The sequence below is a fragment of the Alosa sapidissima genome, chromosome 2 (genome assembly GCF_018492685.1).
Source record: "Alosa sapidissima isolate fAloSap1 chromosome 2, fAloSap1.pri, whole genome shotgun sequence".
NCBI lineage: Eukaryota > Metazoa > Chordata > Actinopteri > Clupeiformes > Clupeidae > Alosa > Alosa sapidissima.
Genome location: NC_055958.1, coordinates 6,111,088 through 6,138,790, shown reverse-complemented (window position 1 = coordinate 6,138,790; position 27,703 = coordinate 6,111,088). Strand labels below are relative to the sequence as shown.

At 42.9% G+C, this 27,703-nt stretch overlaps 1 protein-coding gene across 1 annotated transcript in view; it reads left to right on the top strand.

Annotated features, from left to right (window-relative positions):
* Positions 1 to 27,703, top strand: part of LOC121703966 (titin-like) — a 182,083-nt gene that overhangs the window by 137,958 nt on the left and 16,422 nt on the right. The window contains exons 184-197 of the mRNA XM_042084447.1: positions 1,660 to 18,756; positions 18,869 to 19,165; positions 19,282 to 19,869; positions 19,987 to 20,289; positions 20,438 to 20,734; positions 20,842 to 21,129; positions 21,281 to 21,580; positions 21,697 to 21,999; positions 22,107 to 22,412; positions 22,508 to 24,274; positions 24,369 to 24,662; positions 24,804 to 25,082; positions 25,201 to 25,500; positions 25,594 to 27,660. Of these exons, the coding sequence (XP_041940381.1) occupies positions 1,660 to 18,756; positions 18,869 to 19,165; positions 19,282 to 19,869; positions 19,987 to 20,289; positions 20,438 to 20,734; positions 20,842 to 21,129; positions 21,281 to 21,580; positions 21,697 to 21,999; positions 22,107 to 22,412; positions 22,508 to 24,274; positions 24,369 to 24,662; positions 24,804 to 25,082; positions 25,201 to 25,500; positions 25,594 to 27,660 (24,486 nt within the window). The remainder of the gene's footprint in view (positions 1 to 1,659; positions 18,757 to 18,868; positions 19,166 to 19,281; positions 19,870 to 19,986; positions 20,290 to 20,437; positions 20,735 to 20,841; positions 21,130 to 21,280; positions 21,581 to 21,696; positions 22,000 to 22,106; positions 22,413 to 22,507; positions 24,275 to 24,368; positions 24,663 to 24,803; positions 25,083 to 25,200; positions 25,501 to 25,593; positions 27,661 to 27,703) is intronic.

Here is a 27,703-nt window from a genome sequence, read left to right as displayed (position 1 = left end):
GAACTGTTAAGTAAGGGGGTCGGTCAGTCGTGTTTGTGACGCACAGATAGCCTTGTAGCCTATTTTGCTTAGGCCTCACTTTTAACGACAGTAGGTTGTGAGTGTATGTCACCATATCGCAACCTCTTGTCAACCTTCTACAATCTGTTGCTGAAGACAAAAGCGCCCTCTCCAGATTGTCGTTATCAGATGTGCAGACCTTCTGCATGAGCACACACAGTATTGCTGCTCATTGGAAAACTGAGTTGTCTGTAAAACTCAAAATTACCATGTTTTCATTAAATGCAGATGAGGCAAAAAATGGAAATATGAACAATATCTAGACTGTTCTGATTCGTTACTTTGATGAGGAAATGTGAAGTCTTTTAAACTTGATTTTACTTGGTGTTGAATTGTAAATTAACAAGAAAAAAAATCTCCCCTTTAAACACTTTTGGCCTGAAGTAATTAAATAAGAGTGTAAGTTAAAGCCTTGCTACAATATTGCTGCAGTAGAAAAGAACAGCAATGGCTAATCAGCAATGGTCAGAGATGGTATTGAAATATTGTTTTGTTCATCAGGAAAACTCAATCTCAATCTCAAATCTCAGTCTCAAGAACACTCTCAATTCGCCTTATTCACATGGCGGCCATTGGCGGCTAAAACGAGGCTACAGGGTACACAAACCATAGGATTGTTATGTTCTATGCATTCACCTGTAGGTGGCATTAATTATATAGTAAGTTAAGAGTACCCTGTAGCCTCGTTTTGGTGTTTATTTGATGCTTTACATTGCTGTTTGCATCTTTTTGTACATTAAAAACCAATAGGTCGCGACCGCAAAAGGGGTGCTATCTCTATAGGTAGATATGAACAACGTATGACTTATGGCCTGAAAAAAGTTCAGTCAAACGATTTTTTTTTTTTCACTTTAATCCCTGAAATCAACTAGGTTCTATTCCGTGTAAATTTGTCCATGAAGCGGGACATTCAGTCACGTTACTACCACGACAAAGCTTTGCGTTGCCACTGCACTGCTGTCATGTTCATGTTGGCATGTTCAAACACTTGTAAATAGTAATTATTTGAGGTTTAATCTTATCTTTAATATTATTTATTCTATCCGAATGGGTGCGATGTAGGTATTAAATTGTATCTGAAGTGGTATTAAAAAGGTCTTAAAAAGTCTTAAATTGAAGTCTGACAATTCTGGGGGTACCCTGGATGAGAAAGCACATTACTGTCAAATAACATGATTTTAGGACTACAAATTAATATAAACCATAACTAGAACCAATGTAAACATATATTATCCAGTTGTGTGGTTCCCAGTCGAGATAAACTCCAACGAAGTGCAGGTGGTGTCCGGCTGTCCATGTCAAATGTACCAACTGAATTGACACTATTTTTCCTGACTCATCTTCAAGTTTTCAAAAAAATTGCACCATTAACCTCTTAACCAATCATATCGAATTGTAGCTTATGTTGTCAGCACTATGGGAAAGATTTCAGAAATAAAGAAGTCATTGGGACTGAGATATAAGACGATTGTCATCGTTAAAATTTTGACGAAATTAGAACGGCCGGGCACGTTTGGGTTAATTAAGACTTTCTTCTAAAGACATTCATCCGTGTATCTTGGTTTAATATATATACATTATTGTTTTTGTTTTTTTTAGATCCCCCTGGACCTCCATCCAATCCAAGAATTACTGACACAACAAAAACAACAGCAACTTTCCACTGGGGCAGACCTTTCTATGATGGTGGGCTTGATGTAGAAGGATACATTGTTGAACACAAACGTGAAGGAGATGAGGACTGGATTGAGGATGCGTCAGGCTTGAAAATAAATGAATTTGTTGTTTCCAACCTTCAGTCTGGTGGGAAATACCTCTTCAGGGTGAAAGCTACAAACTCAGAGGGAACTGGGGAAGCTGGAGAAGTTGAAGAAGTGATTGAACTTGCAGACCGTGAATCTGTCCCAGACTTTGAGCTTGATGCAGAGCTCAGGAAAACGCTTGTTGTTAGGTCAAGAGCCTCAATCCGCATATTTGTACCAATTAAGGGGCGTCCTACCCCTGAGGTGATCTGGTCCAAGGACAATAAACCCCTGAAAGGAAGAGCACACATTGATACCACTGAATCATACACTCTTGTTGTGGTCCCTGACTGCACGAGATATGACGCAGGAAAGTACTTCTTGAGTTTGGAAAATGTTGCTGGTAAGAAGACTGGATTTGTTAATGTCAGAGTCATTGATACTCCTGGACCTCCAGTAAATCTTCAACCTAGAGAAATCACTATAAACAGCATCACCCTTCAGTGGGAGATTCCAATAATTGATGGTGGCTCCAAAATTACTAATTACATAATTGAGAAACGTGACGCTACAAAGAAGGCCTATACACTGATCACTTCTGAATGGCAAAAGTGTTCCTACAAGTTTGCTAATCTTGAAGAAGGAAATGAATACTACTTCAGAATAACTGCTGAAAATGAATATGGTGTTGGCGAGCCAGCAGAAACACCTGAAACTATCAGAGCCTCTCAGGCACCAACTGCTCCAGAAAACCTTTATGTGACTGATGTGTCAAGTGAGACGGCAACTCTTACGTGGACAAAGCCAAAACACGATGGTGGTAACATAATAACTGGATATGTTATTGAGGCTCAGAGAGCTGATCAGAAGGAAACAGATCAGTGGACTCATGTGACAACAATTAAAGCTCTTGACTATGTTGCAACAGATCTGCAAGAAAATACAGAGTATATATTCAGAATCATGGCTGTAAACAAGTCTGGCAGAAGCAACCCACGTGAAAGTCGGCCAGTCATAATTAGGGAACAAACTGCCGCACCTCAGTTTGACCTTAGATCAGTCTACCAGAAGACAGTGGTCATCAGGGCAGGAGATAACTTGAAGGTTGAAATTCCTGTGCTGGGCCGTCCAAAACCCTCAGTTGTGTGGAAAACAGAGGGCAAAGAAATTAAACAGACACAGAGAATGAACATTGACAACACAGCAACCTCAACTATCTTGAACATTAGAGAGATCAAGAGGAAAGATGGCGGAGAGTACACTATGATTGGAAAGAACATCATTGGAACAGTCACTGAAATTATCACAGTTGTAATACATGACATCCCTGGAGCCCCAACAGGACCAATTAAGGTGGATGAAGTTTCTTGTGATTATGTTCTATTTTCCTGGGAGGCCCCAGAAATTGATGGTGGAGTTCCAATCAACAATTACATCGTTGAGATGAGAGAGACCACAGGAACATCATGGATGGAGCTGGCAGCAACAGTTATTCGTACAACATTTAAGGCTGCTCGTCTGAAAACAGGAATTCAATATCAATTCCGTGTTAAAGCCCAGAACCGGTATGGTTTTGGCCCCTACATAACATCAGAGCCTGTTGTTGCAGCTTATCCATTTGATGTCCCAGGGCAGCCGGGAATACCCCAAGTAATTACCTTTACTAAAGATGCAATGACCATAAGTTGGAACGAGCCTTCATCTAATGGTGGAAGCCCAATTTTAGGTTATCACATTGAGAGAAAAGAGAAAAACAGCATCCTTTGGCAGAGGACCAGCAAGGCCCTTGTGGTTGGAAACCTCTACAAATCATCAGGTCTCGTGGATGGAATTCCATATGAGTTCCGTGTCATAGCTGAGAACATGGCTGGTTTGAGTAAGCCAAGCAAGCCATCAGAGATGACATTTGCCCTGGACCCTGTAGATCCTCCAAGTCAACCATTGGCTATTAATATTACCAGACATGAAGTGACTCTTCGCTGGGAAAGACCTGAAGGCGATGGTGGTTTTTCAATCACTGGATATACAGTAGAAAAGAAGCAGATACCAGATGGTCGCTGGCTTAAAGCAAACTTTAGTAATATCTTGGAAACAACATTCACTGTCAGTGGACTCATAGAGGATGCATCCTATGAATTCCGTGTTATGGCAAGAAATTCTGCTGGTGCTGTTAGCAAGCCATCTCCAACATCTGAGGTGGTCACCTGCAGAGATGACATTGAAGAGCCTAAAATTGAAGTTGAAGCCATTTATAATAATATGCTTGTGGTGAGAGCAGGAGATGTCTTCACTCTGGATGCCACTGTCACAGGGCGACCCATACCATCCTTACTCTGGACCAAAGATGGAAAAGAGTTGGATGATGCAGCAAAAATAGAAATCAAAAGCACAGACTTTGCCACAACACTGATCAACAGAGATTCTCTGAGAAGAGATGGTGGTACATTCGTTCTGACAGCCAGTAACCCTGGTGGTTTTGCCAAGCAAGTGTTCAATGTTAAAGTTCTTGATAGGCCAGGACCTCCTGATGGGCTCAGAGTTACTGATGTGAATGTAGAGAAATGTGTATTAAACTGGTTGCCACCCTCACATGATGGTGGTGCAAAGATAGAGCACTACATAATTGAGAAGCGTGAAACAAGCAGAATTGCATGGACAAATGTGGCATCAGATCTGAAGGTGAACCGTTACAAAGTAACTAAACTGCTAAAAGGCAATGAGTACATTTTCAGAGTAATGGCTGTGAACAAATATGGAGTTGGAGAACCCATTGAATCAGTGCCAACACTTGCAACCAATCCATATGTACCAACAGATCCTCCACAACAACCCGAGGTGACTACCATTACTAAAGATTCAATGGTTGTCTGCTGGGGACACCCAGAGAATAATGGCGGAAGCAGTATCAATACTTACGTTATTGAAAGAAGAGATAAGACTGGTCTTCGCTGGGTCAAATGTAACAAGAGGACTGTGAGTGATCTACGATTCAAGGTCTCCGGACTTACTCCAGGGCATGAATATGAGTTCAGGGTTCTGGCAGAAAATGCTGCAGGCTTGAGTTTGCCAAGTCCAGAGAGTCCATTCTATAAAGCATGCGACACAGTGTTCCAACCTGGACCAGTAGGCAATCCAAGAATTCTGGATACGTCAAAGTCCTCCATTACACTTGCTTGGAACAAACCTGTCTATGATGGTGGATCTGACATTACAGGATATATGGTGGAAACCTGCTTACCTGAGGAAGATGAATGGACAATTGTCTCTCCAAAGACAGGCTTAAAAGCAACATCATTTACAATTACTGGTCTTAAGGAAAATCAGGAATACAAAATCAACATTGCAGCACTCAACTGTGAAGGAGTGGGTGAGCCTACATCTGTGCCAGGAACACCAATAGCAGAGGACAGACTGATTCCTCCAGAAATTGAGCTTGGTGCAGAGCTCAGAAAGATTGTTTGCCTCCGTGCTTGCAGCACACTTAGACTGTTTGTTCCCATTAGAGGAAGACCCGCCCCTGAGATCAGATGGTCCAGAGAGAATGGTGAGCCACTGGAGAGAGCCAATATTGAAAACACATCATCATTTACATCAGTCATGGTTGAAAATGTTGACCGTTTTGATAGTGGAAAATATATGTTGACAGTGGAAAACAGCACTGGAGTAAAAACAGCATATGTAAATGTCAGAGTTCTTGACACTCCTGGTGCCCCCCAGAATCTTAGTATTAAGGAGATTACAAGGGATTCTGTTTCTCTTATGTGGGACCCACCCATTATTGATGGCGGTTCCAGGACAAGACACTACATTGTGGAAAAACGTGAATCTACAAGGAAAGCATACTCTACTGTAAATGCTGGCTGCCCTAAGACAAGTTGGAGAATCGGAGATCTGAAGGAGGGTCACATCTACTTTTTCAGAGTGTTGGCAGAGAATGAATTCGGTATTGGTCTTCCAGTGGAAACAGATTCTATTAAGGTCTCTGAAAAACCTCTTCCACCAGGCAAAATTACTCTTAAAGAGGTCACAGGAACCAGTGTTACCTTATCTTGGGAGAAGCCTGATCATGATGGAGGCAGTCGTATCACAGGATACATTGTTGAGATGCAAGGAAAAGGCAGTGAAAAATGGACGCAGTGCGCAGTTGTAAAAGCTACAGCAGCTGTAGTAGCTGGACTGACACAAGGGGAAGAGTACTCTTTCCGCATTTCAGCAACCAATGAGAAAGGAATGAGTGATCCTCGCCTATTAGGTGTGCCTGTAGTGGCTAAAGATACTGTCATCACACCAACCTTCAAGGTTTTGTTCAGCACATTTAGTGTTTTGGCTGGTGATGACCTTAAAATTGATGTGCCATATGCAGCTCAACCGAAGGCATCTGTCATATGGCTCAAAGATGGCGTTGCTCTGAAAGAAACCACAAGGGTCAATTCAGATGTCACTGACAACAACCTACGTCTTGTAGTCAAGGAGGCAACTAGAGATGATGTTGGCAAGTACACCATTAAACTTACAAACACAGCAGGTGAGGCCACTACAGACATTTCTGTTGTTGTTCTGGACAAGCCTGGTCCACCAACTGGTCCCATCCAGATTGATGAAGTGACAGCTGATAGCATGACCCTGACATGGCAACCTCCTGAATATGATGGTGGCTGCGCTATCAATAACTACATTGTGGAAAAGAGAGACACCTCAACAACAAACTGGCAGATTGTGTCTGCAACTGTAGCAAGAACAACTATTAAAGCAGCTAGGCTTAAGACTGGCTGTGAGTATCAGTTCAGAATTGCAGCAGAAAACCGGTATGGAAAGAGTTCTGTACTCGTCTCTGAAGCAATGGTTGCTCAGTATCCATTTGATGTCCCTAGTACTCCAGGTACTCCTTCGGTACAGGCTGCAACAAAGGAGACCATGCTTGTTGTGTGGGACAAACCAGGTAGCGATGGTGGAAGCAAGATTCTTGGTTATCACTTGGAAAGTAAGGAAAGAAACAGCATTCTTTGGATGAAACAGAACAAGCAAATCATTCCTGAAACAAAATTCAAAGTTGTTGGCCTGGAAGAAGGCATTGAATATGAATTCAGAGTGTATGCAGAAAATATTGTTGGTCTGAGCAAATCAAGCAAATTGTCAGAAATACAAGTTGCCAGAGATCCTTGTGAACCTCCAGGCAAGCCTGAAGCAGTGATTGTAACTAGAAGTGCAGTTACCCTCAGATGGACCAAGCCAGAATTTGATGGTGGTATCAAAATCACTGGCTACTTAGTTGAGAAAAAGGAATGTCCTGGTGGTCGCTGGATGAAAGCTAGCTTCGCTAACATCATTGAAACAGAATTTGTGGTCACTGGCCTTGTTGAGGATCAGATATATGAATTCCGTGTTATTTCAAGAAACGCTGCTGGAGTGGCAAGTGTGCCATCTCCGAGCACTGGAGAAATCACAGCTAAAGATGAAGTTGATCCACCTCAGATAGACATTGACTCTAAATACGCTTCAGTCCTTGTGGTAAATGCTGGAGAGTCATTCAGAATTGATGCTGGTATTCAAGGAAAACCTGTGCCTACAGCTCACTGGCTAAAGGGTGGCGAAGAGCTTACAAATACAGCACGTCTTGAGATTAAGAACACAGACTTTATAGCTTCTCTAAGCGTAAAGGAAGCCATTCGTGTTGATGGAGGTCAATACACTCTTCTTTTGAAGAATGTTGGTGGAGAGAAGTCTGTGAATATCAACGTTAAAGTTTTAGACAGACCTGGTCCACCTGAAGCACCAATTCAAATCTATGGAGTGACAAATGAAAAATGCAGCATTTCTTGGAAACCTCCACAACAAGATGGAGGAGCTGATGTATCTCATTATATTGTTGAGAGGAGAGAGACCAGCAGATTAGTTTGGACTAGAGTGGAATCTAAAGTTCAGACTCAGAATCTCAAGATCACAAAACTTCTCCCTGGTAATGAGTACATTTTCAGAGTGATTCCTGTGAACAAGTATGGAGTTGGTGAACCTTTGGAATCAGATCCAGTCATTGCTACTAATCCATTTGTTGCACCAAGTGCACCAACTGGTGTTGAAGTGTCCACTGTGACAAAAGATTCTATGGTTATTACCTGGGAAAGACCAACAAATGATGGAGGCAACCCAATTTCAGGATTTGTTATTGAAAAACGTGACAAAGAAGGGGTGCGCTGGACAAGATGCAACAAGCGTGTTATTAGTGAACTTCGCTTCAGGGTTTCAGGGCTGACTGAGAGCCGTAGCTATGAATTCAGAGTGTCTGCTGAAAATGCAGCTGGAATTGGAGCACCTAGTGCCGCGACTCCTTATGAAAAGGCACTGGATCCCATTTTCAAACCAGGCCCACCAAATAATCCTAAAGTAATCGACACTTCACGAACATCTGTAGTCCTTTCATGGGGCAAACCTATCTATGATGGTGGTTGTGATGTTCAAGCATACATTGTAGAAGCCTGTGATGTTACAGCTGATGAATGGACAATGTGCACTCCACCTACTGGAATCACACAGACAAGATTTGAAGTGAAGAAACTCCTTGAAAAGCATGAATACAGATTCAGAATCTGTGCCATAAATAAGATGGGAGTTGGTGAGAGTGCTGATCTGCCTGCACCAGTCCTCCTTGAGGAAAAACTGGAGGCACCAGACCTTGACCTTGATGCTGACCTCAGAAAGATGATTAATGTCAGAGCTGGAAGCACCCTGCGAGTATTCCTTCCAATAAGAGGACGCCCTGCACCTGAAGTCAAATGGGGTAAAGCTGAGGGTGAAATGAAAGAAACAGCTCAAATTGATACGACAAGCAGTTATACTTCCCTTGTTATTGAAAGCGTTGACAGATTTGACAGTGGAAAATACATAGTGACTGCTGAGAATGCAAGTGGAGTAAAATCTGTTTTCATTAGTGTACGAGTGCTGGATACACCTAGTCCTCCTCAGAACTTCACTATCAAGGAGATCACCAAGAATTCCATCACTCTTACTTGGGAGCCACCGGCTTTAGATGGTGGTTCTAAGATAAAGCATTACATTGTAGAGAAGAGAGAGACCACAAGGAAGGTGTACTCTCCTGTTGTAACTTGCAACAGGATGTCATGGAGGATAGATCAACTCCAAGAGGGTCAAAACTTTTTCTTCAGAGTTCTTGCTGAAACTGAACTTGGCATTGGCTTACCAGCAGAAACTCTTGAGCCTATCAAGATCTCAGAAGTCCCACAACCACCTGGACGAATGTCAGTTGTGGATGTTACAAGAAAGACTATTTCTCTTGCTTGGGAGAAACCTGATCATGATGGAGGCAGCAAGATAAGCCACTATGAAGTTGAGATGCAAGTAAAGGACTCTGACAAATGGTCTTTGTGTGCTCAAATAAAGGCACTTGAAACTGTAGTTACTAATTTAGCCAAGGGCCAGGTATACACATTTAGGGTAATTGCTGTTAACGACAAAGGAAAGAGTGATCCCAGAATCCTTGGCAGTTTTGTTGAAGCAAAGGACCTGGTCATCCTACCTGCTGTCCGCCCAAGATTCAGCACTTACAGTGTACAAGTTGGCTATGATCTCAAAATCGAAGTTCCAATTGCTGGACATCCCAGGCCAACCATCACCTGGACTAAAGATGGTGCAGCTCTGAAACAGACCACAAGAGTGAATGTTGCAGACAGTGCACACCACACAATGTTCACCCTTAAGGAAGCGACAAAAGATGATGGTGGCATGTACAACATTTCTGTAGCCAATACTCTTGGACAGGCTGAAGCTAGCATTGAAATCATAACACTTGACAAACCTGGTCCTCCAACAGGCCCAGTGAGACTTGAGGATATTAGTGCTGAAAGTATTACCCTGTCTTGGGACCCACCTGCGTACACTGGAGGTTGCCCAATTTCAAATTATGTTGTTGAGAAGAGAGACACAACCACCACCAACTGGGTTACAGTGTCTGCCACAGTTGCAAGAACAACACTAAAAGTAGCAAATCTGAAAACTGGCGCTGAATATCAATTCAGAATCTATTCTGAAAACAGATATGGAAAAAGCCATGCTATTGATTCTGAACCTGTTCTTGCCCAGTATCCATTCAAAGAGCCTGGACCTCCGGGCACTCCATATGTGTCTGCATTCACAAAGGAGTCCATGACTGTGGAATGGCACAAACCCATCTCAGATGGAGGCAGTGTTATTCTCGGCTATCATCTTGAAAGAAAGGAGAAGAATAGCATTCTGTGGACAAAGATAAATAAGTCCCTCATTCAAGACACTAGATTCAAAACATCCCCATTGGAAGAGGGAATCGAGTATGAGTTTAGAGTTTATGCTGAGAACATTGTTGGTATTGGTCAGTGCAGCAAACTTTCAGAGGGATGTGTAGCACGTGACCCTTGTGATCCACCTGGTACACCTGTGGCCATCATTGTGAGCAGACACTCAGTGAGATTGCGCTGGACTCCTCCAGAGTATGATGGTGGCAGCATGGTCACTGGATATGTTGTGGAGAAACGAGATCTTCCAGATGGTCGTTGGATGAAGGCAAGTTTCGCAAATGTCAAAGAAACAGAATTTTCTGTTGAAGGACTAACAGAAGACTCTAAATATGACTTCAGAGTAATTGCCAGAAATGCAGCTGGTGCTATCAGCAAACCGTCTGAGAGCACTGGGTCAATCACAGCAAAGGATGAGGTGGAATTGCCAACATGTGAAATTGATTCCAAGTTCTCCCAGATCATAGTTGTAAATGCAGGTGACACATTCACGCTTGAAGCTGATGTTCAAGGAAAACCACTGCCCACAATTCAGTGGTTCAAGGGTGATGTGGAAGTTGAAATGTCTGCCAGATGTGAAACCAAAAATTCAGACTTTAAAGCAGTACTTGTGGTTAAAGATGCCATTAGAATTGATGGAGGACAATACACTGCCCATCTTTCCAATGTAGCAGGAACTAAAACTGCATCATACAATGTGAAAGTTCTTGACAGACCAGGGCCTCCAAAAGGACCTCTAACTGTATCTGGTGTGACATGTGAAAAATGTTCACTGTCTTGGCTTCCTCCAGAACATGATGGTGGCAGTAGTATTTCTTACTATGTCATCCAAAAGAGAGAAACAAGCCGTCTTGCATGGACTGTAGTTAATAGTGAATGTGGAGCAACTATGTTTAAAGTCACCAAGCTCCTCCAAGGAAATGAATACATTTTCCGTGTCATGGCTGTTAACAAGTATGGTGTCGGTGAACCCCTAGAATCTGCACCAGTGATTATGAGAAATCCATTTGTTGCTCCTGATCCACCTAAAGACATCGAAATCGCTAACATTTCAAGAGATTCCATGACAGTGTGCTGGAGCCGATCAGAGAATAATGGTGGCAGTGAAATTAGTGGGTATATTGTGGAGAAGAGAGACAGAGCTGGAGTTAGATGGACAAAGTGCAACAAACGCAGAGTAACAGATCTTCGTTTCAGAGTGACAGGACTCACAGAAGATCATGAGTATGAGTTCAGGGTCTCATCGGAAAATGCAGCTGGACCTGGACAACCAAGCAAAGAAACTATTTACTTCAAGGCATCTGACCCCACATTTAATTCTGGCCCACCCACAAATGTTCATGTTCTTGACACCACCAAAAATTCCGTCTCTCTGGCATGGGGCAGACCCATCTATGATGGTGGCTGTGACATTCAGGGATATGCTGTGGAGATTTGCAAAGCAGATGAACAGGATTGGACCATCTGCACACCATCAACTGGAATAAATGCCACTAAATTTACTATCACTAAGCTCATAGAGCACCAGGAGTATAAGGTTCAGGTATGTGCTATTAACAAAGAAGGAGTTGGTGAACCAGCTGCCCTACCTGGAACCGTCAAACCTGTAGACAACATGTTTGCCCCAGAGATTGAGCTTGATGGAGATCTGAGAAAAGGTATAGTCGTCCGCGCTGGTGGATCTATGAAAATCAGGATACCCTTCAAAGGACGTCCTGCTCCAGAAATTAACTGGACCAAAGATGATGGGGATCTTTCTGAAAGGGCTCAAATTGAAAAAGCCCTTGATTACACCGTGGTATCAATTGACATCTGTGACAGAAATGATGCTGGAAAATATACCCTGAATTTGGAAAACAACTGTGGATCAAAGTCAGCATTTGTCAATGTTAAAGTTCTGGACACTCCAGGACCCCCATTAAATCTCAGTGTGAAAGATATAACAAGAAATTATGTCACTCTGACTTGGGAGCCTCCAGCTATTGATGGTGGTGCCAAAATCAAGAACTATGTTGTGGACAAGCGTGATTCAACCAGAGTGGGCTATGCCAATATCACCACCAAATGCACTAAGACAACTATCCGTATTGGAGATCTTATTGAGGGTGGCATTAGTTACTTCAGAGTCATGGCTGAGAATGAATTTGGAGTTGGCTTACCTGCTGAAACAGAGGATGGAGTCAAAACATCAGAGATTCCTCTGTCTGTTGGTAAGGTCACCCTAACTGATGTCACAAAAACTACAGCCTCGTTGTCATGGGAGAAACCAGACTTTGATGGTGGTAGTAGGATTCTAGGATACTATATTGAAATGCTGCTTTCAGGATCAGAGGAATGGGTTGTAGCAACAACAACTAAGTCTTGTGAGGGAACAATCACTGGGCTTAGAACAGGTCAGGAATATCTCTTCAGAGTTTCAGCATTCAATGACAAAGGAAGAAGTGATCCAAGATCATTACTTGCTCCTGTAGTCATTCAAGATATCACTTTGGCACCCCATCTCAAGATGACTGTGAACACATTCAGTGTTCAGGCTGGTTATGATTTGAAAGTAGAGATACCTGTATCTGGTCGTCCAGCACCAACTATTACATGGGCTAAAGACGGGCATACTCTCAAAGAAACCACCAGATTGAATGTGTCTACCACAGCAACATCAACTCTTCTTCGTCTCAAAGATGCTACCAGAGATGACTCTGGTAAATACACCATCACAGCTGTTAATACTGCAGGAACAGTAACGGAGGAAATTGGAATAATAACTCTTGACAAGCCTGGTCCCCCAGTTGGACCAATCAAAATTGAAGAAGTCAGTGCAAACTTTGTCACCCTCTCTTGGGAGCCACCTGTGTATACTGGCGGTTGTCAAATCAACAATTACATTGTGGAAAAACGTGACACAACAACCACCAACTGGCAGATTGTGTCTGCAACTATTGCACGTACTACAATCAAAGTAACTAAGCTAAGGACTGGAACAGAATATCAGTTTAGGATTTCATCTGAAAACAGATATGGAAAGAGTCCAGCAATTGATTCAACCCCTGTTGTTGTACAATATCCTTTCACTGAGCCACTAGCCCCAGGCACTCCAGAAATAACATCAGTGTCTAAAGATAATATGGTTGTTGAATGGAAGGCCCCTGCTAACAATGGAGGCAGCCCAGTCCTTGGCTATCATGTGGAACGTAAAGAGAGAAACAGTATACTGTGGACTAAGCTGAACAAACTTTTGATCCCTGACACTAGACTGAGAACTAATGGTCTTGAAGAGGGTATTGAGTATGAATACAGAGTCTATGCTGAAAACATTGCTGGAATTAGTCCAGCAAGCAAAATATCTGAGATCACAGTTGCACGTGACCCATGTGATTCACCTGGTACCCCTGAAGCTATCGAGATTACAAGAAACCATGTAACACTTCAGTGGACAAAGCCACAGTATGATGGTGGTAGCATAATTACAGGATATGTTGTGGAGAAAATGAAGCAGCCTGACAATCGCTGGATGAAAGCAAGTTTCACTAATATCATTGACACTCAGTTTACATACACAGGTCTTACAGAAAATGCAGTGTATGAATTTAGAGTCATTGCAAGAAATGCAGCTGGTACTTTCAGTAAACCCTCTGAAAGCACTGGAGCGATCACAGCTAGGGATGAAATTGAAGCACCTACCATTTCCACTGATACAACTGCCATTACTGTCTATGCTGGTGAATCTTTTACTATTGATGCTGAAATTGCTGGAAAACCAGTTCCTGAAGTTATGTGGACACGAGATGGCAAAGAAGTTGATAATGCCACACCAAGAGTGGAAATACATACTACTCTGCAACGCAGTGTTCTCACAGTGAAGGACTGCATTAGGGTAGATGGTGGCCGTTTTGTGCTGAATCTGACAAACGTTGGAGGCACAAAAGCTGTTCCAGTTAATGTTAAAGTCCTTGATAGACCTGGGCCACCTGAAGGTCCATTGAGAGTAACAGGTGTAACATCAGAGAAATGCTATCTCCACTGGGACCATCCACCACATGATGGTGGTGCAAGCATTTCCCATTATGTTATTGAGAAGAGGGAGACGAGTCGCCTGTCTTGGACTGTTGTGGAACCCAAAATCCAAGCAATTAGTTACAAAGTGACCAAACTCCTGCCAGGAAATGAGTACATCTTTAGAGTTATGGGAGTGAATAAATATGGAGTTGGTGAGCCTCTGGAGTCTGAGCCTGTCATTGCACGCAATCCATTCAAGCCACCTGGTCCACCTTCAACACCTGAGGCAGGTGCCATAACAAGGGATTCAATTGTTTTGACATGGGAACGGCCCGAAGATGATGGAGGTTCAATGATCGACGGTTACGTCCTGGAAAAACGTGACAAGGAAGGGGTCCGCTGGACAAAGTGCAACCGCAAACGACTCACAGATTGTCGTTTCAGGGCCTCCGGATTACATGAGGGACATTCTTATGAGTTCAGAGTATCTGCTGAGAATGCAGGCGGAGTTGGAACACCAAGTAAGCCATCAGAATATTACAGAGCCTGTGATGCCACATACCCCCCTGGTCCTCCAAATAACCCCAAAGTAACTGACCACTCTAGCACCACTGTGTCCCTTGCATGGAGTAGACCTATTTATGATGGTGGTGCATTAGTCTCTGGATACATGGTTGAAGTGAAAGAAGTCTCAGAGGATGAATGGATTATTGCCACCCCACCTTACGGTGTGCAAGCAACCCATTATACTGTGAAGAAATTGAGGGAAAATGCAGAGTACAACTTCCGCATCTCTGCTATGAATATTGAAGGAGTTGGAGAGGCTATTGATCTTCCAGATGCTGTGACTGCTGCAGAAAAACTTGAGATTCCTGAGATTGAACTGGATGCAGACCTTAGAAAGATGGTCAATGTCCGTGCAAGTGCATCACTGAGGCTCTTTGTTACCATCAGAGGAAAACCTGAACCTGAGGTCAAGTGGAGCAAGGCTGATGGTACTTTGACAGAGCGTGCACAAATTGAAGTTACCAGCTCCTACACCACGCTTGTCATTGAAAATGTTGACAGATTTGATACTGGTAAATATGTTTTGACTCTTGAAAACAACAGTGGCACTAAATCAGCCTTTATCAATGTGAGAGTACTGGATTCACCAAGTGCACCTGAAAACTTTGAAGTCAAGGATATCAAGAGAGATTCTGTGCAACTCTCCTGGGAACCCCCCCTTATTGATGGTGGAGCAAAAATAACCCATTACATTGTGGAGAAGAGAGAGGCTAAGAGAATGACATTTACAAGTGTAACAAATAATTGTGTCAGGAATTCTGTAATCGTTTCTGATCTCCAAGAGGGAGGTGTTTATAACTTCCGCGTGTTGGCTGTTAATGAGCTTGGTGTTGGTTTGCCAGCAGTAACTGAGCCAATAAAAGTCTCCCAAGCACCTTTACCTCCAGGGAAGGTTACACTTGTTGATGTAACTCGCCATACTGTAAGTCTTGCATGGGAAAAACCAGACCATGATGGAGGTAGTAAAATTACAGGCTACATTGTGGAAATGCTTCCCAAAGGAGCTGATAAATGGACTGTCTGTGCCACAGTGAAAGCACTGGAAGTACTCGTTGAAGGACTCACTGCTGGAGAAGAGTATTCATTTAGAATCACATCTTTGAATGACAAAGGCAAGAGTGATCCTAAACCACTTGGTGCACCTGTGATTGCACAAGACATCACAGCTGAACCTACCATAAAGCTACTTTTCAACACTTACAGTGTAAAGGCTGGTGATGACCTCAAAATTGATATTCCATTCAGAGGCAGACCTCAACCAGAAGTCTCATGGAAAAAAGATGGCCATGTACTCAAGCAGACAACTAGAGTAAATGTTGTATCATCTGCTACATCATCAAAAATAACGATCAAAGACGCCACAAGGGAGGACAAGGGCAAATATGAAATCACATTAACAAACTCAATTGGTACTAATTCAGCTGAAATTACAGTAGTTATTCTGGATAAACCTGGCCCACCTGGACCGATTAAAGTTGATGAAATCAGTGCTGACAGTGTCTTATTGTCATGGGACCCACCAGTGTATGATGGAGGCTGCCAGATCAACAATTATGTTGTCGAGAAGAGAGATACCACCACTACAAACTGGCAAATAGTGTCAGCCACTGTTGCCAGAACATCAATTAAGGTTTCCCGTTTGACACAAGGGAATGAATATCAGTTCCGTGTTGCAGCAGAAAACCGTTATGGCAAGAGTCATGTTGTGGATTCTGCTCTTATTGTTGCACAATACTCATTTGAACCTCCTAGTCCTCCAACCAGTCTCCAAGTTGCACATGCAACCAAGTCAGGTATGCTGGTCACATGGGGTACACCTGCAAATGATGGTGGTAGTGCAATAATTGGATATCACCTGGAAGGAAAAGAACACAGCAGTATTTTGTGGACAAAACTGAACAGAGGTCTTATCACTGAAACTCAGTTCAAGGTAACGGGCATTGAGGAGGGCTTGACATACCAGTATCGTGTCTATGCTGAGAATATGGCTGGCATTGGACCTTGCACAAAGGCCTGTGAGCCTGTTGCTGCTAGAGACCCATGTGATCCACCCAGTCAGCCTGAGGTCATCAACATTACACGAACATCTGTTTCTCTGACATGGACCCCACCAGAGTACAATGGTGGAGCTATGGTGACTGGTTACATTGTTGAGCGCAGAGAACTACCTGATGGTCGCTGGCTCAAGTGCAATTTCGCAAATCTCCAGGAAACTTCCTTTGATGTAACAGGCCTCACAGAGGATGTAAGCTATGACTTCCATGTTATTGCCAAGAATGCTGCTGGACTGCTCAGTGAGCCATCAAAGGGCACAGGATCTATCACTGTCAAAGATGATGTTGATGCACCATGCATCACACTGGAGGACAAATACAGACAGCTGGTGGTTGTTAAAGCTGGAGATATTCTAAGCATTGATGCCAGTTTCACAGGACGTCCCATTCCAGTAATATCTTGGGCAAAGGATGGAAAGGAAATCGAAGCGAAGGCTAGATTTGAGATTTCATCAACACATGCTGTAACAACTTTAGTTGTGAGAGACAGCATCAGAAGGGACTCTGGCCAATATGTCCTAACTCTACAAAATGTTGCTGGCACAAGATCAGTAGCAGTAAACTGTAAAGTACTTGATCGTCCAGGGCCATCTCAAGGACCACTGACAGTCTCTAACATGACAGCAGAAAAATGCACATTGTCATGGGGACTTCCTCAAGAAAATGGTGGTGCAGAAATCCAGCATTTCATTGTGGAGAAACGTGAAACAAGTCGCCTGGCCTGGACATTGGTTTATGGGGACATGAAGGCTACAACATGCAAAGTAACTAAACTGCTTAAGGGAAATGAGTATATCTTCAGAGTGAGAGGAGTAAATAAATATGGAACTGGTGAGTCATTGGAAAGTGATCCTGCCAAGGCAATGGATCCATTTACAGTGGCCGAAGCACCAACAAATGTGGAAGTAACTAGTGTCACAAGTGAAGCAATGACTATTTGCTGGGAGAGGCCAGAGTCTGATGGAGGAAGCACTATTTCTGGCTATGTGATTGAGAAACGTGAGAAGACTGGTCTACGCTGGTGTCGTGTGAACAAAAAACCAGTGTATGACTTGAGAGTCAAAGCATCCAATCTCCGTGAAGGATGTGAATATGAATACCGTGTCTATGCGGAGAATGCTGCAGGCTTGAGTCTCCCAAGCACACCTAGCCCCTTGACAAAGGCAGCAGATCCGTTATTCCTGCCATCTCCACCAGCTAAACCCAAAATTATTGACTCATCCAAAACTTCCATGACTCTTGCCTGGAATAAGCCATTGTTTGATGGTGGATCTCCAATCACGGGCTATCGTGTAGAATACCAGAAAACAGATGATTATGATGATGAATGGATGGTTGGGGTGTCAAACACAAAGAACACTGAGTTCACTGTAGTGGGACTTACTTTTGGAGTAGAATATATCTTTGTAGTCAGATCCATTAACAAAATTGGCCTGAGTGAACAAAGCCAACCAACAGATCCTCAAGTGGCTAAAGAGAGAGAGGATGAACCTATTTTCCTTATTGGTAATGACATGAGGAAGACATTAGTTGTGAAAGATGGTAGCTCCTTTACTATGAGAGTACCCTTCAAAGGCAAACCTGTCCCGCATGTGATGTGGACCAAGGCTGATGTTGACCTTAGAGTAAGGGCAACAATTGATACGACAGACACTTGCACAGCTATAACAGTTGAACAAGCAACAAGATATGACTCAGGAAAATATGTTGTGACGCTACAAAACGTGGCTGGAACGGCAGTACTGAACTTAAATGTCAAGGTACTTGACTCCCCTGGTCCACCAAAACATATTGAAATTAAGGAGGTCACCAAAAGCTCTGCAACAATTACATGGGACACACCTGACAATGAAGGTGGCGGTCCTGTGAAGAACTATCTTGTTGATATCAGAGAAGCCAGCAAAAAAGGATGGACTAGGCTCACAGACAATTGCCCACGGATGACATACAAAGTGGCTGACCTGACAGAAGGTGGTGTATACTATTTCAGAATCACTGGTGAAAATGAATATGGAATCGGTGTGCCATCTGAGACCAAGGAAGGAACTAAGATTTCAGGTATGTGCAATTATTATTATCATTAATTATTTCTTGTTAATGTTTTGGTGTAGATAGTTTTCATGCCATTATTTTCTGATTATTTGTCATAATGATTATTTTCTTTCAACAGAAAAACCAAGCCCACCACCAAAACTTGGAGTTACTGAGGTCACTAAGGACAGTGTTGCTCTTGCATGGAGCAAACCAGAGCATGATGGAGGAAGCCGAATCACTGGTTATCTTGTAGAAGCGCTTGAAAAGGGAGAGCAGAAATGGGTGAAGTGCGGTGTTACCAAATACACCCACTTTGTTGTCAGTGGTCTAAGAGAAGGTGTGGAATACTTCTTCAGAATTCGTGCAGAAAACCATGCAGGTCTGAGTGATATCAAGGATATGTTCCACCCTGTCCTTGTGAAAGATCAGCTGGGTGAGTTATATCCCAAACAAGATTCCACAAATAACTTTTTTTTCTGTCTTTCGTGTACTGTGGTTTCCACTGTATTTAGACGATTAATAATATTTGTTTTCATATTGCTTTTACAGAATCCCCCGAGATCAACATGAAAGATTTCCCTCGCAATACTGTCTATGTTAGAGCTAGATCAAACCTTAAGGTAGTCATTCCACTTACTGGCAAACCAACACCTAAGGTGACTCTTACCAAGGATGGTGCTGTGCTGAAATCAACTTTGAGATTCAATTCTGAAGTGACTCCAGATAGCCTCATCATCACCCTGCGGGAGAGTGTTGCAGTTGATGCAGGAAGATATGACATCACTGCTTCAAATTCAAGTGGAACCACAAAGTCCTTTGTCAATATAGTGGTCCTTGATAGACCAAGTGTTCCAGTTGGACCAGTTGAGTTCTATGACACCACCGAAGACAGCGTTAGCCTGAAATGGCTTCCACCTGCATATGATGGTGGCAGCCCAATCACCAACTACATTGTACAGAAACGTCAAACAACCACCGCTAACTGGGTTGATGTGTCATCAGCAGTTGCGAGATGTACAATTAAGATAATGAAAATGCACTCTGGAGTTGAGTATCAGTTCAGAATCCGTGCTGAAAATCGACTTGGCATCAGTGAACACCTTGACTCTCCACCTATCACAGTAAATCTCCCCTACAGTAAGTAACACCCTTCTATTACCCTATTTCATTTTCATATTTGTTATACAGTATACAGTATTTATCATTAGCTGTTTTTCTAACCCCTTGTGTCATCTTTCATCTTTCCTACTCAAGCTGTTCCTGGAGCACCATCTGCACCATTTGTATCTCATGTCACAAGAGAGAGCATCACTGTTGACTGGAAAGAGCCCTCATCTGATGGTGGAAGCCATGTATTTGGATACCACCTGCAGATGAAAGACAAAAACAGCATTCTTTGGCAGAAGGTTAACAAGACTGTTATCCGTGCCACTCATTTCAAAGTGACTAATATTCATCCTGGCCTCATCTATGAGTTCAAGGTTGCTGCTGAAAATGCAGCTGGCATTGGTGAAGTCAGCAAGACATCAGATGCTGTCCTGGCAATTGATGCCTGTGGTAAATATGTGTACTTTTAAAATAGTTTATTTTATATGTTTCAGATATTCCTGTGCATAGTTTGGAGGTATGTTAATTAATTAAGGACATATATCCAACCATATTGAGCATCACACTAATACTTTTTGTGTGTCTTGTATTTCTTCAGAGTCACCCACTGATGTTCGTGTCACTGACATTACAAAGAACTCAATCACAGTGGCCTGGAAGAGGCCATCCTACGATGGTGGAAGTAAAATCACCGGGTACATTATTGAAAAGAGAGATGGACCAGATTGTAGATGGACTAAAGCTAACTTGGCAAATGTGTCTAGTTGCAAGTTCACTGTGCAAGGTCTAACTCAGGATGAGTCCTACGAATTCAGAGTGATGGCTAAGAATGCAGTTGGTTCAATCAGCAATCCTTCAAGTGCTATTGGACCAGTTACATGTGTCGACACATTCGGTAAAACTTATTTCAGTATTATAGTGATGCAATCATATTTCTCTTAATACTGCATTATAGAGACTTTGGTACAAATGATGATGAATGAAAATGTTTTCATTATCTAGGTGCTCCTGAGATTATAATGCCCCAAGAATATATGGAGACTGTGAAACATAAGGCAGGAGCCACAGTTGAGCTTAAGGTTGGACTTATTGCCAAGCCACAACCAACAATTGAATGGTTTAAAGACGGCAAAGAGATGGAACCTAGTGCCCAGATAACTTTCAAGCACACCTTCGAGTCTACAAGCCTCGTTATGAGGGATGTCACTCGTCTCAACTCTGGAACGTATGATATCAAGATCAAGAATTCCTTGGGATCTGCATACGGTTCTATCCGAGTGCAAATTCAAGGTATGTCATGTCAAGCTACATCATGCTTTATACCTTACTGCACTTCCTGTGGCCGGATCACAATATTTACCAAACGCACCTTCCCTCATGTTATTTTGCCTAAATATGCAGCAAATATGAATAAAATCTTTATGCTTTTCTTTCCAAACAGACAAACCTGGACCTCCAGCTGGATCTATTCAGTTCAAGAAAATCACTGCTGACAATATGACCATAATGTGGGATCCTCCAGAGGATGAAGGTGGTGCAATGGTCACCCACTACATTGTGGAAAAACGGGAGTCAAGCAGAATTATGTGGTCAATTATTTCTGAGAAATTGGAGGACTGCATTGTGTCTGTGCAGAGACTGATCAAGGGTAATGAGTACATATTCCGTGTGAGAGGTGTAAACAAATTTGGAGTTGGAGATGCATTGGAATCTGATCCTGCTGTTGCACGCAACTCATTCGGTGAGTAAATTTACAAAGAAACTGCCTTCTCCCAAACACATATAGATAAAGGGAGTTATTGTGGCACATGAACAATCTGTCTATACTAAACCAATTTTTTTTTTTTTTTTTTTCAGTTCCTCCAAGTCAACCATCCAAACCTCTGGTCACTATGATCACTAAATCAACAATGACTGTAGTATGGGAAAGACCAACTCTTGATGGCGGAAGTGATATTGATGGCTATTACCTAGAAAAACGGGAGAAGAAGAGTCTGCAGTGGTTTAAGGTCATCAAAGATCAGATCCGTGACACCAGACAAAAGGTCAGCAACCTCACTGAGAATAATGAATACCAGTACCGCGTCTGTGCAATCAACAAAGCTGGAGCTGGTGCCTACTCAGAAGTATCCACTTTCTACAAAGCTTACGATCCAATTGGTATGTGGCTTTATCTATACAGTGTTGTAAAGCTCAACCACAGTTATTTATTACTATGTATTTATGTTGTTTTTAACTGATTACTTAATTTGGTTTTATCACCCCAGACCCACCAAGTGAACCAACCAAGCTTACTATCGTTGACTCCACTAAGACGTCTATTACACTGGGATGGGTAAAGCCTGTGTATGATGGTGGCAGTGAAATCACCAGCTATGTTGTTGAACAAATGAACACTGAAGAGAGGGAATGGGTTGTGATTAGCTCCAAGGGTGAAGTGAGGACAACAGAATTTGTTGCGTCTCATCTGAAGCCTGGAATCTATTACTTCTTCCGTGTCTCTGCTGTGAACTGTGTTGGAGCTGGACGTCCAATTGAGCTCGTTCAACCAGTCCAGTCAAAGGATATCCTTGGTAGGGACTTAAGTTTGTTATATATCTCAGCACATTTAGTTGGAAATATGATTAGGAATTAATTTCTCAATTTCTCCTTTTTCTGTGTCCAACAGAGGAAGCTGATATCAACCTTGATATCTCTATGACCACTCAGTATACAGCAAAGGCAGGCAGAGATGTGGAAATCATGATTCCTCTCAAGGGCAGACCTGCACCAAATGTCATCTGGAGGAAAGGAGACAAAAATATTGCTAGCGACTCAAGATATGCCATTAAAAACACAGAATATTCAACAACTCTGCTAATACAAAGAGTGACCCGAGATGATTGTGGAAAATATCTTCTTGAAATTGAAAATGGTGTTGGTGAGCCCAAAATAATAACTGTCTCAGTTAAAGTACTAGATTCTCCATCAGCTTGCCATAAGCTGATTTATAAGAATGTCACACGAGGCAAGCTCACACTGAGCTGGGAGCCTCCTCACATAGATGGTGGTTCTCCAATTACCAATTACATTGTGGAGAAGAAAGATGCCAAGATGAAAGCGTACACCATTATCACCACTGAGTGTCCCAACTCCACATACAAGGTTGATGGTCTTGAAGAGGATATAGCTTATTTCTTCCGCGTTTCTGCAGAAAATGAGTTTGGAGTCGGGGATACATGTGAAACAGCAGAGCCAGTTAGACCCACCGAAACACCAGGACCTATCAAAAACCTAGTGATGAAGGATTCTACCAACACATCTGTAACTCTGGCATGGACCAAACCTGATCATGATGGTGGCAGTCATATTTCAGAGTACATAATTGAAAAGAGAGCCAAAGAAGAAACAACTTGGTCACTTGCTGCTACATGCAAGCGTTTGAATTGTGAAGTTAAACACTTGAAAGAGCTTTCAGTGTTGGACTTCAGAGTGTTTGCTAAGAATGAAAAGGGTCGTAGTGACTTCTCACAAATTGGGCCCATCACTGTCAAGGACTTAGTCCTTGCACCTGAGGCCAACCTCATTGACTATCCAGGAGGTGAACTATTTGTTCGTATCGGACAAAACATTGTCATTGATTTGCCATTCAAGGGAAAACCCAAACCAGCTATTTCATGGATGAAGGAAGACGTTCCTCTCAAAGAAAGTGAACAAGTTCGCTTTAGGGAGTCAGAGAGCAAAGCTACCCTGACAGTGAGAGGTGCAAGAAAGGAACATGCAGGAAAATATACACTTGTTCTGGACAATAAACAAGTCAAGAACTACTTTGACATCAAAGTATCGACCCTTGGACCACCTACTGCACCAGTTGGACCCATACGCTTCGATGAAATCAAAGCACAGAGTATAATCATATCTTGGGATGAGCCACAGGAAGATGGAGGTGGAGAAGTTACTTGCTACAGTGTTGAGAAACGTGAAACATCACAAGCAGCGTGGAAGATCGTTTGCTCTAGTGTGGTAAGGACCTCATTTAAAATAACAAACCTGGTCAAAGACACACAGTACCAGTTCAGAGTCCGTGCAGAAAACAAGTATGGCGTGAGTGAGCCACTGCATTCTGAGGATGTGGTTGCCCAGCACCAGTACAGTCCACCAGGTCCACCAGCCAAACCAATTGTTCTCAATGTGACAAGTGATGGTATGACCGTACAGTGGGCTGCACCAAGCTTTGATGGAGGCTCTCCAATCACTGGCTACCACCTTGAAAAGAAGGACAGAAATAGCCTTTTGTGGATGAAGGTTAACTCTTCAGTCATTTCAAAGAGAGAATACAGGGCCATTGGTCTGATTGAGGGTCTGGAATACTCCTTCAGAGTTTATGCTGAGAACAATGCTGGCCTCAGTCCTGTCAGTGAGCAAAGCAAGCACAAATTGGCCATCTCCCCTGTTGGTAAGTCATGTCACCATACTTTTACTGACCTAAATAATAAACTTTACAAATAAAAATGTAGTGCTGATAAATCTAAATCATTCTTTGCTTTCAGATCCACCTGGCACACCCAACTGCATTGATGTCACAAGAGACTCTGTCACACTTCAATGGGAACCACCCAAGCGCGATGGTGGCAGTAAGATTGTGGCATATAGTGTTGAAAGGCGCCAAGGAAGAAACAAATGGCTGAGATGTAACTTCACTGACATCAGTGAATGCCAGTTCACCGTCACAGGGCTTTCAGCTGGTGATCGCTTTGAATTCAGAGTGATTGCACGAAATGCCATTGGCACAGTCAGTCCACCCTCTCAGTCTTCTGGCTATGTCATGACAAAGGATGAAAGTGGTATGTGTTTAAAAAGATGCACTTAAATATGTTGAAATGTGTATGCTGTGCAAATATGTAACTCTATGTATTATGTCTATTCTGTAGATCCTACCTAAACACAATATTGTAATAAACATGAATTCTATACTTTTCTTTTAGTTATACCTGAAATCATCTTCAGTGCAGAGAAGACCCTTACTATCAAAGCAGGAGAAAACATCAAACTTCAGTGCAACATTAGTGGAAGGCCCTTGCCCCAAGTTACATGGCACAAAGATGGAAAGGAACTTGACAAGATGCTTGTTGACATTACAACCGTTGTTGGATCAAGCAGCATCTTCCTCAGAGATGCCGATCGCAATGACCGTGGTATTTACACTGTTGAGGCTAGGAATAGTTCTGGCTCAGCAAAGGAGGATGTTCTTGTTAGAGTGCAAGGTTTGTATGGCACCCATTATTATGGTAACTCATTTATGGATTTCTTTTTTGTTTGGTTGTTATTTTTGTATTTGGGATGTTATTAATAATCCATCAATATTGTTGCTGTTTCATTTAGACACCCCTGGACCTCCCGAAGGGCCTCTAAGATTCACCAATATTTCAGCTGAGAAGGCTACACTCTGGTGGAGCCCACCAGAAAATGATGGCTGTGCAGCTATCACACACTATGTTATTGAGAAGAGAGAAACCTCAAGGATCTCTTGGGCTCTTGTCACATCCAAGTGTGAAGCTTGCTCATTCAATGCCACAAAGTTGATCAAGGGCAATGAGTATCAGTTCCGTGTGTCTGCTGTCAACAAATTTGGTGTGGGCAAGCCTCTTGCATCTGAACCCATTGTTGCAAAGATGCAATTCAGTAAGTTATCCTCACTGAAATTAGTATTTTTACAAATATCAATGTAGCTTCAGGTTTAGATTTTTTAACATATGTTTTACTCTTTTATTACAGCTGTTCCTGAAGCTCCTGGAACACCTGACTGTACTCATGTCACAGGAGACAGCATCACATTGGTCTGGACAAGACCCAGATCAGATGGAGGAAATGAAATCAAGCATTATATCCTTGAGAGACGTGAAAAGAAGAGCTTACAGTGGGTGAAGGTGTCGGCGAAGAGGCCAATCACAGAACTCAGGCACAGAGTAATCCGTCTCACAGAAGGATATGAGTATGAATTCCGTGTGATGGCTGAAAATGGTGCTGGCGTTGGACCACCAAGCACCACCTCAAGACTCTTCAAGTGCAGAGAGCCAACGACTTCACCAAGTGCACCATCTGTGGTCAAGGTATCAGATTCCACAAAGTCATCTGTCACTTTGGATTGGATGAAACCTGTCTTTGATGGTGGAATGGAAATCATTGGTTATGTCATTGAGATGTGCAAGGCAAGCCTTGGGGAGTGGCACAGGGTGAACAATGAAGCCTGTATCAACACTAAATACACTGCAAAGGACCTAGAGCCAGGCGAAGAATACAAATTCCGTGTGTGTGCTCTTAATGGAGCAGGAAAGGGAGAACCTTGTGAGATACCCAACCCTGTAAGAGCAGTGGACAGACTTACATCACCAGAGATGGACATTGGTGCAGACTTCAAACAGACACACATTGTGAAAAATGGAGGCACAGTTTGTCTTCACGTTGCCTTCCGTGGAAAACCCGCACCGCTTGCTACCTGGACAAAGAATGATGGTGAAATTGGTGTGATGGTTGACATCAATACAACTGAACATTTCAGCACCCTGACCATGGAGAACTGCACTAGGTATGATGCTGGCAAATACACCTTATCTCTAGAGAACAATAGTGGCCGCAAATCTGTTACATTCACTGTCAAGGTACTAGACACTCCTGGACCACCTGGACCTGTTTCGTTCAAGGATGTTACAAGGGGAGCCCTCACTATCATGTGGGATGCTCCAAGCAATGATGGAGGTTCACGTATCACACATTACATTCTAGAGAAGCGTGAAGCTAGTCGTCTGAGCTGGCAAGAGTGCAGCCGCAAGTGCAATCGCCAGATGTTTAGAGTGACCAACCTTGGAGTGGGTGTACCATATGTTTTCAGAATTATTGCTGAAAATCAGTATGGTGCCGGTGAACCTTATGAGATGACCGAACCGGTTGTTGCCACCGAAGAGCCTGCTCCACCCCAGAGGCTTGACGTCATTGACACCACTAGCTCATCTGCCTACTTGGTCTGGCTGAAACCCGAGCATGATGGTGGAAGCCGTATCACCGGTTACATCGTTGAGATGAGAATCAAGGGCACTGCTAACTGGCTGGTTGCTGGTGAAACCAAATCTCTGAAGATGGTGATAGAAGGTTTGATGGAGAACTCTGAATACCAGTTCCGCGTCAAAGCCCAGAATGATTCTGGCGTCAGCTACCCACGTGATGCTCTAACCTCTGTTGTTATTAAAGAACCTCGTATCGAGCCCACTGCAGATCTCAGTGGAATCACCAAACAGCTTATCACTTGCAAGGCTGGAAATTCATTTACTATTGATATTCCAATCAGTGGTAGACCATCTCCTAAAGTAACATGGAAACTTGAAGAGATGAAGCTCAAAGAAACAGACAGAATCTCAATCAGGACTTCCCAGGAAAGGACCACCCTGGTGGTCAGAGATAGCAGGAGAGGAGACAGTGGCAGGTACTATCTCATCCTGGACAATGCTGCCGGAACCAAGACCTTCACGGTTAATGTCATTGTCACTGGCAGACCAACTCCACCTACTGGACCTCTTGAAATTTCAGCAATCACATCAGAGTCTTGTGTGCTGGCATGGGCAGAACCCTCAGATGATGGTGGAACCGAAATCACAAATTACATTGTTGAGAAACGTGAGTCCGGTAATACCTCATGGCAGGTGGTGAATTCCAGCGTTAAACGCACCACAATCAAAGTCACTCACCTGACTAAGTACATGGAGTACACCTTCCGTGTCTCTGCTGAGAACAAATTTGGTGTGAGCAAATCTGTTGAGTCCACACCTATGATTGCTGAGCATCCATTTGGTAAGTGTGATGTACTGAACATATTGATAACCTTGCTATTTAG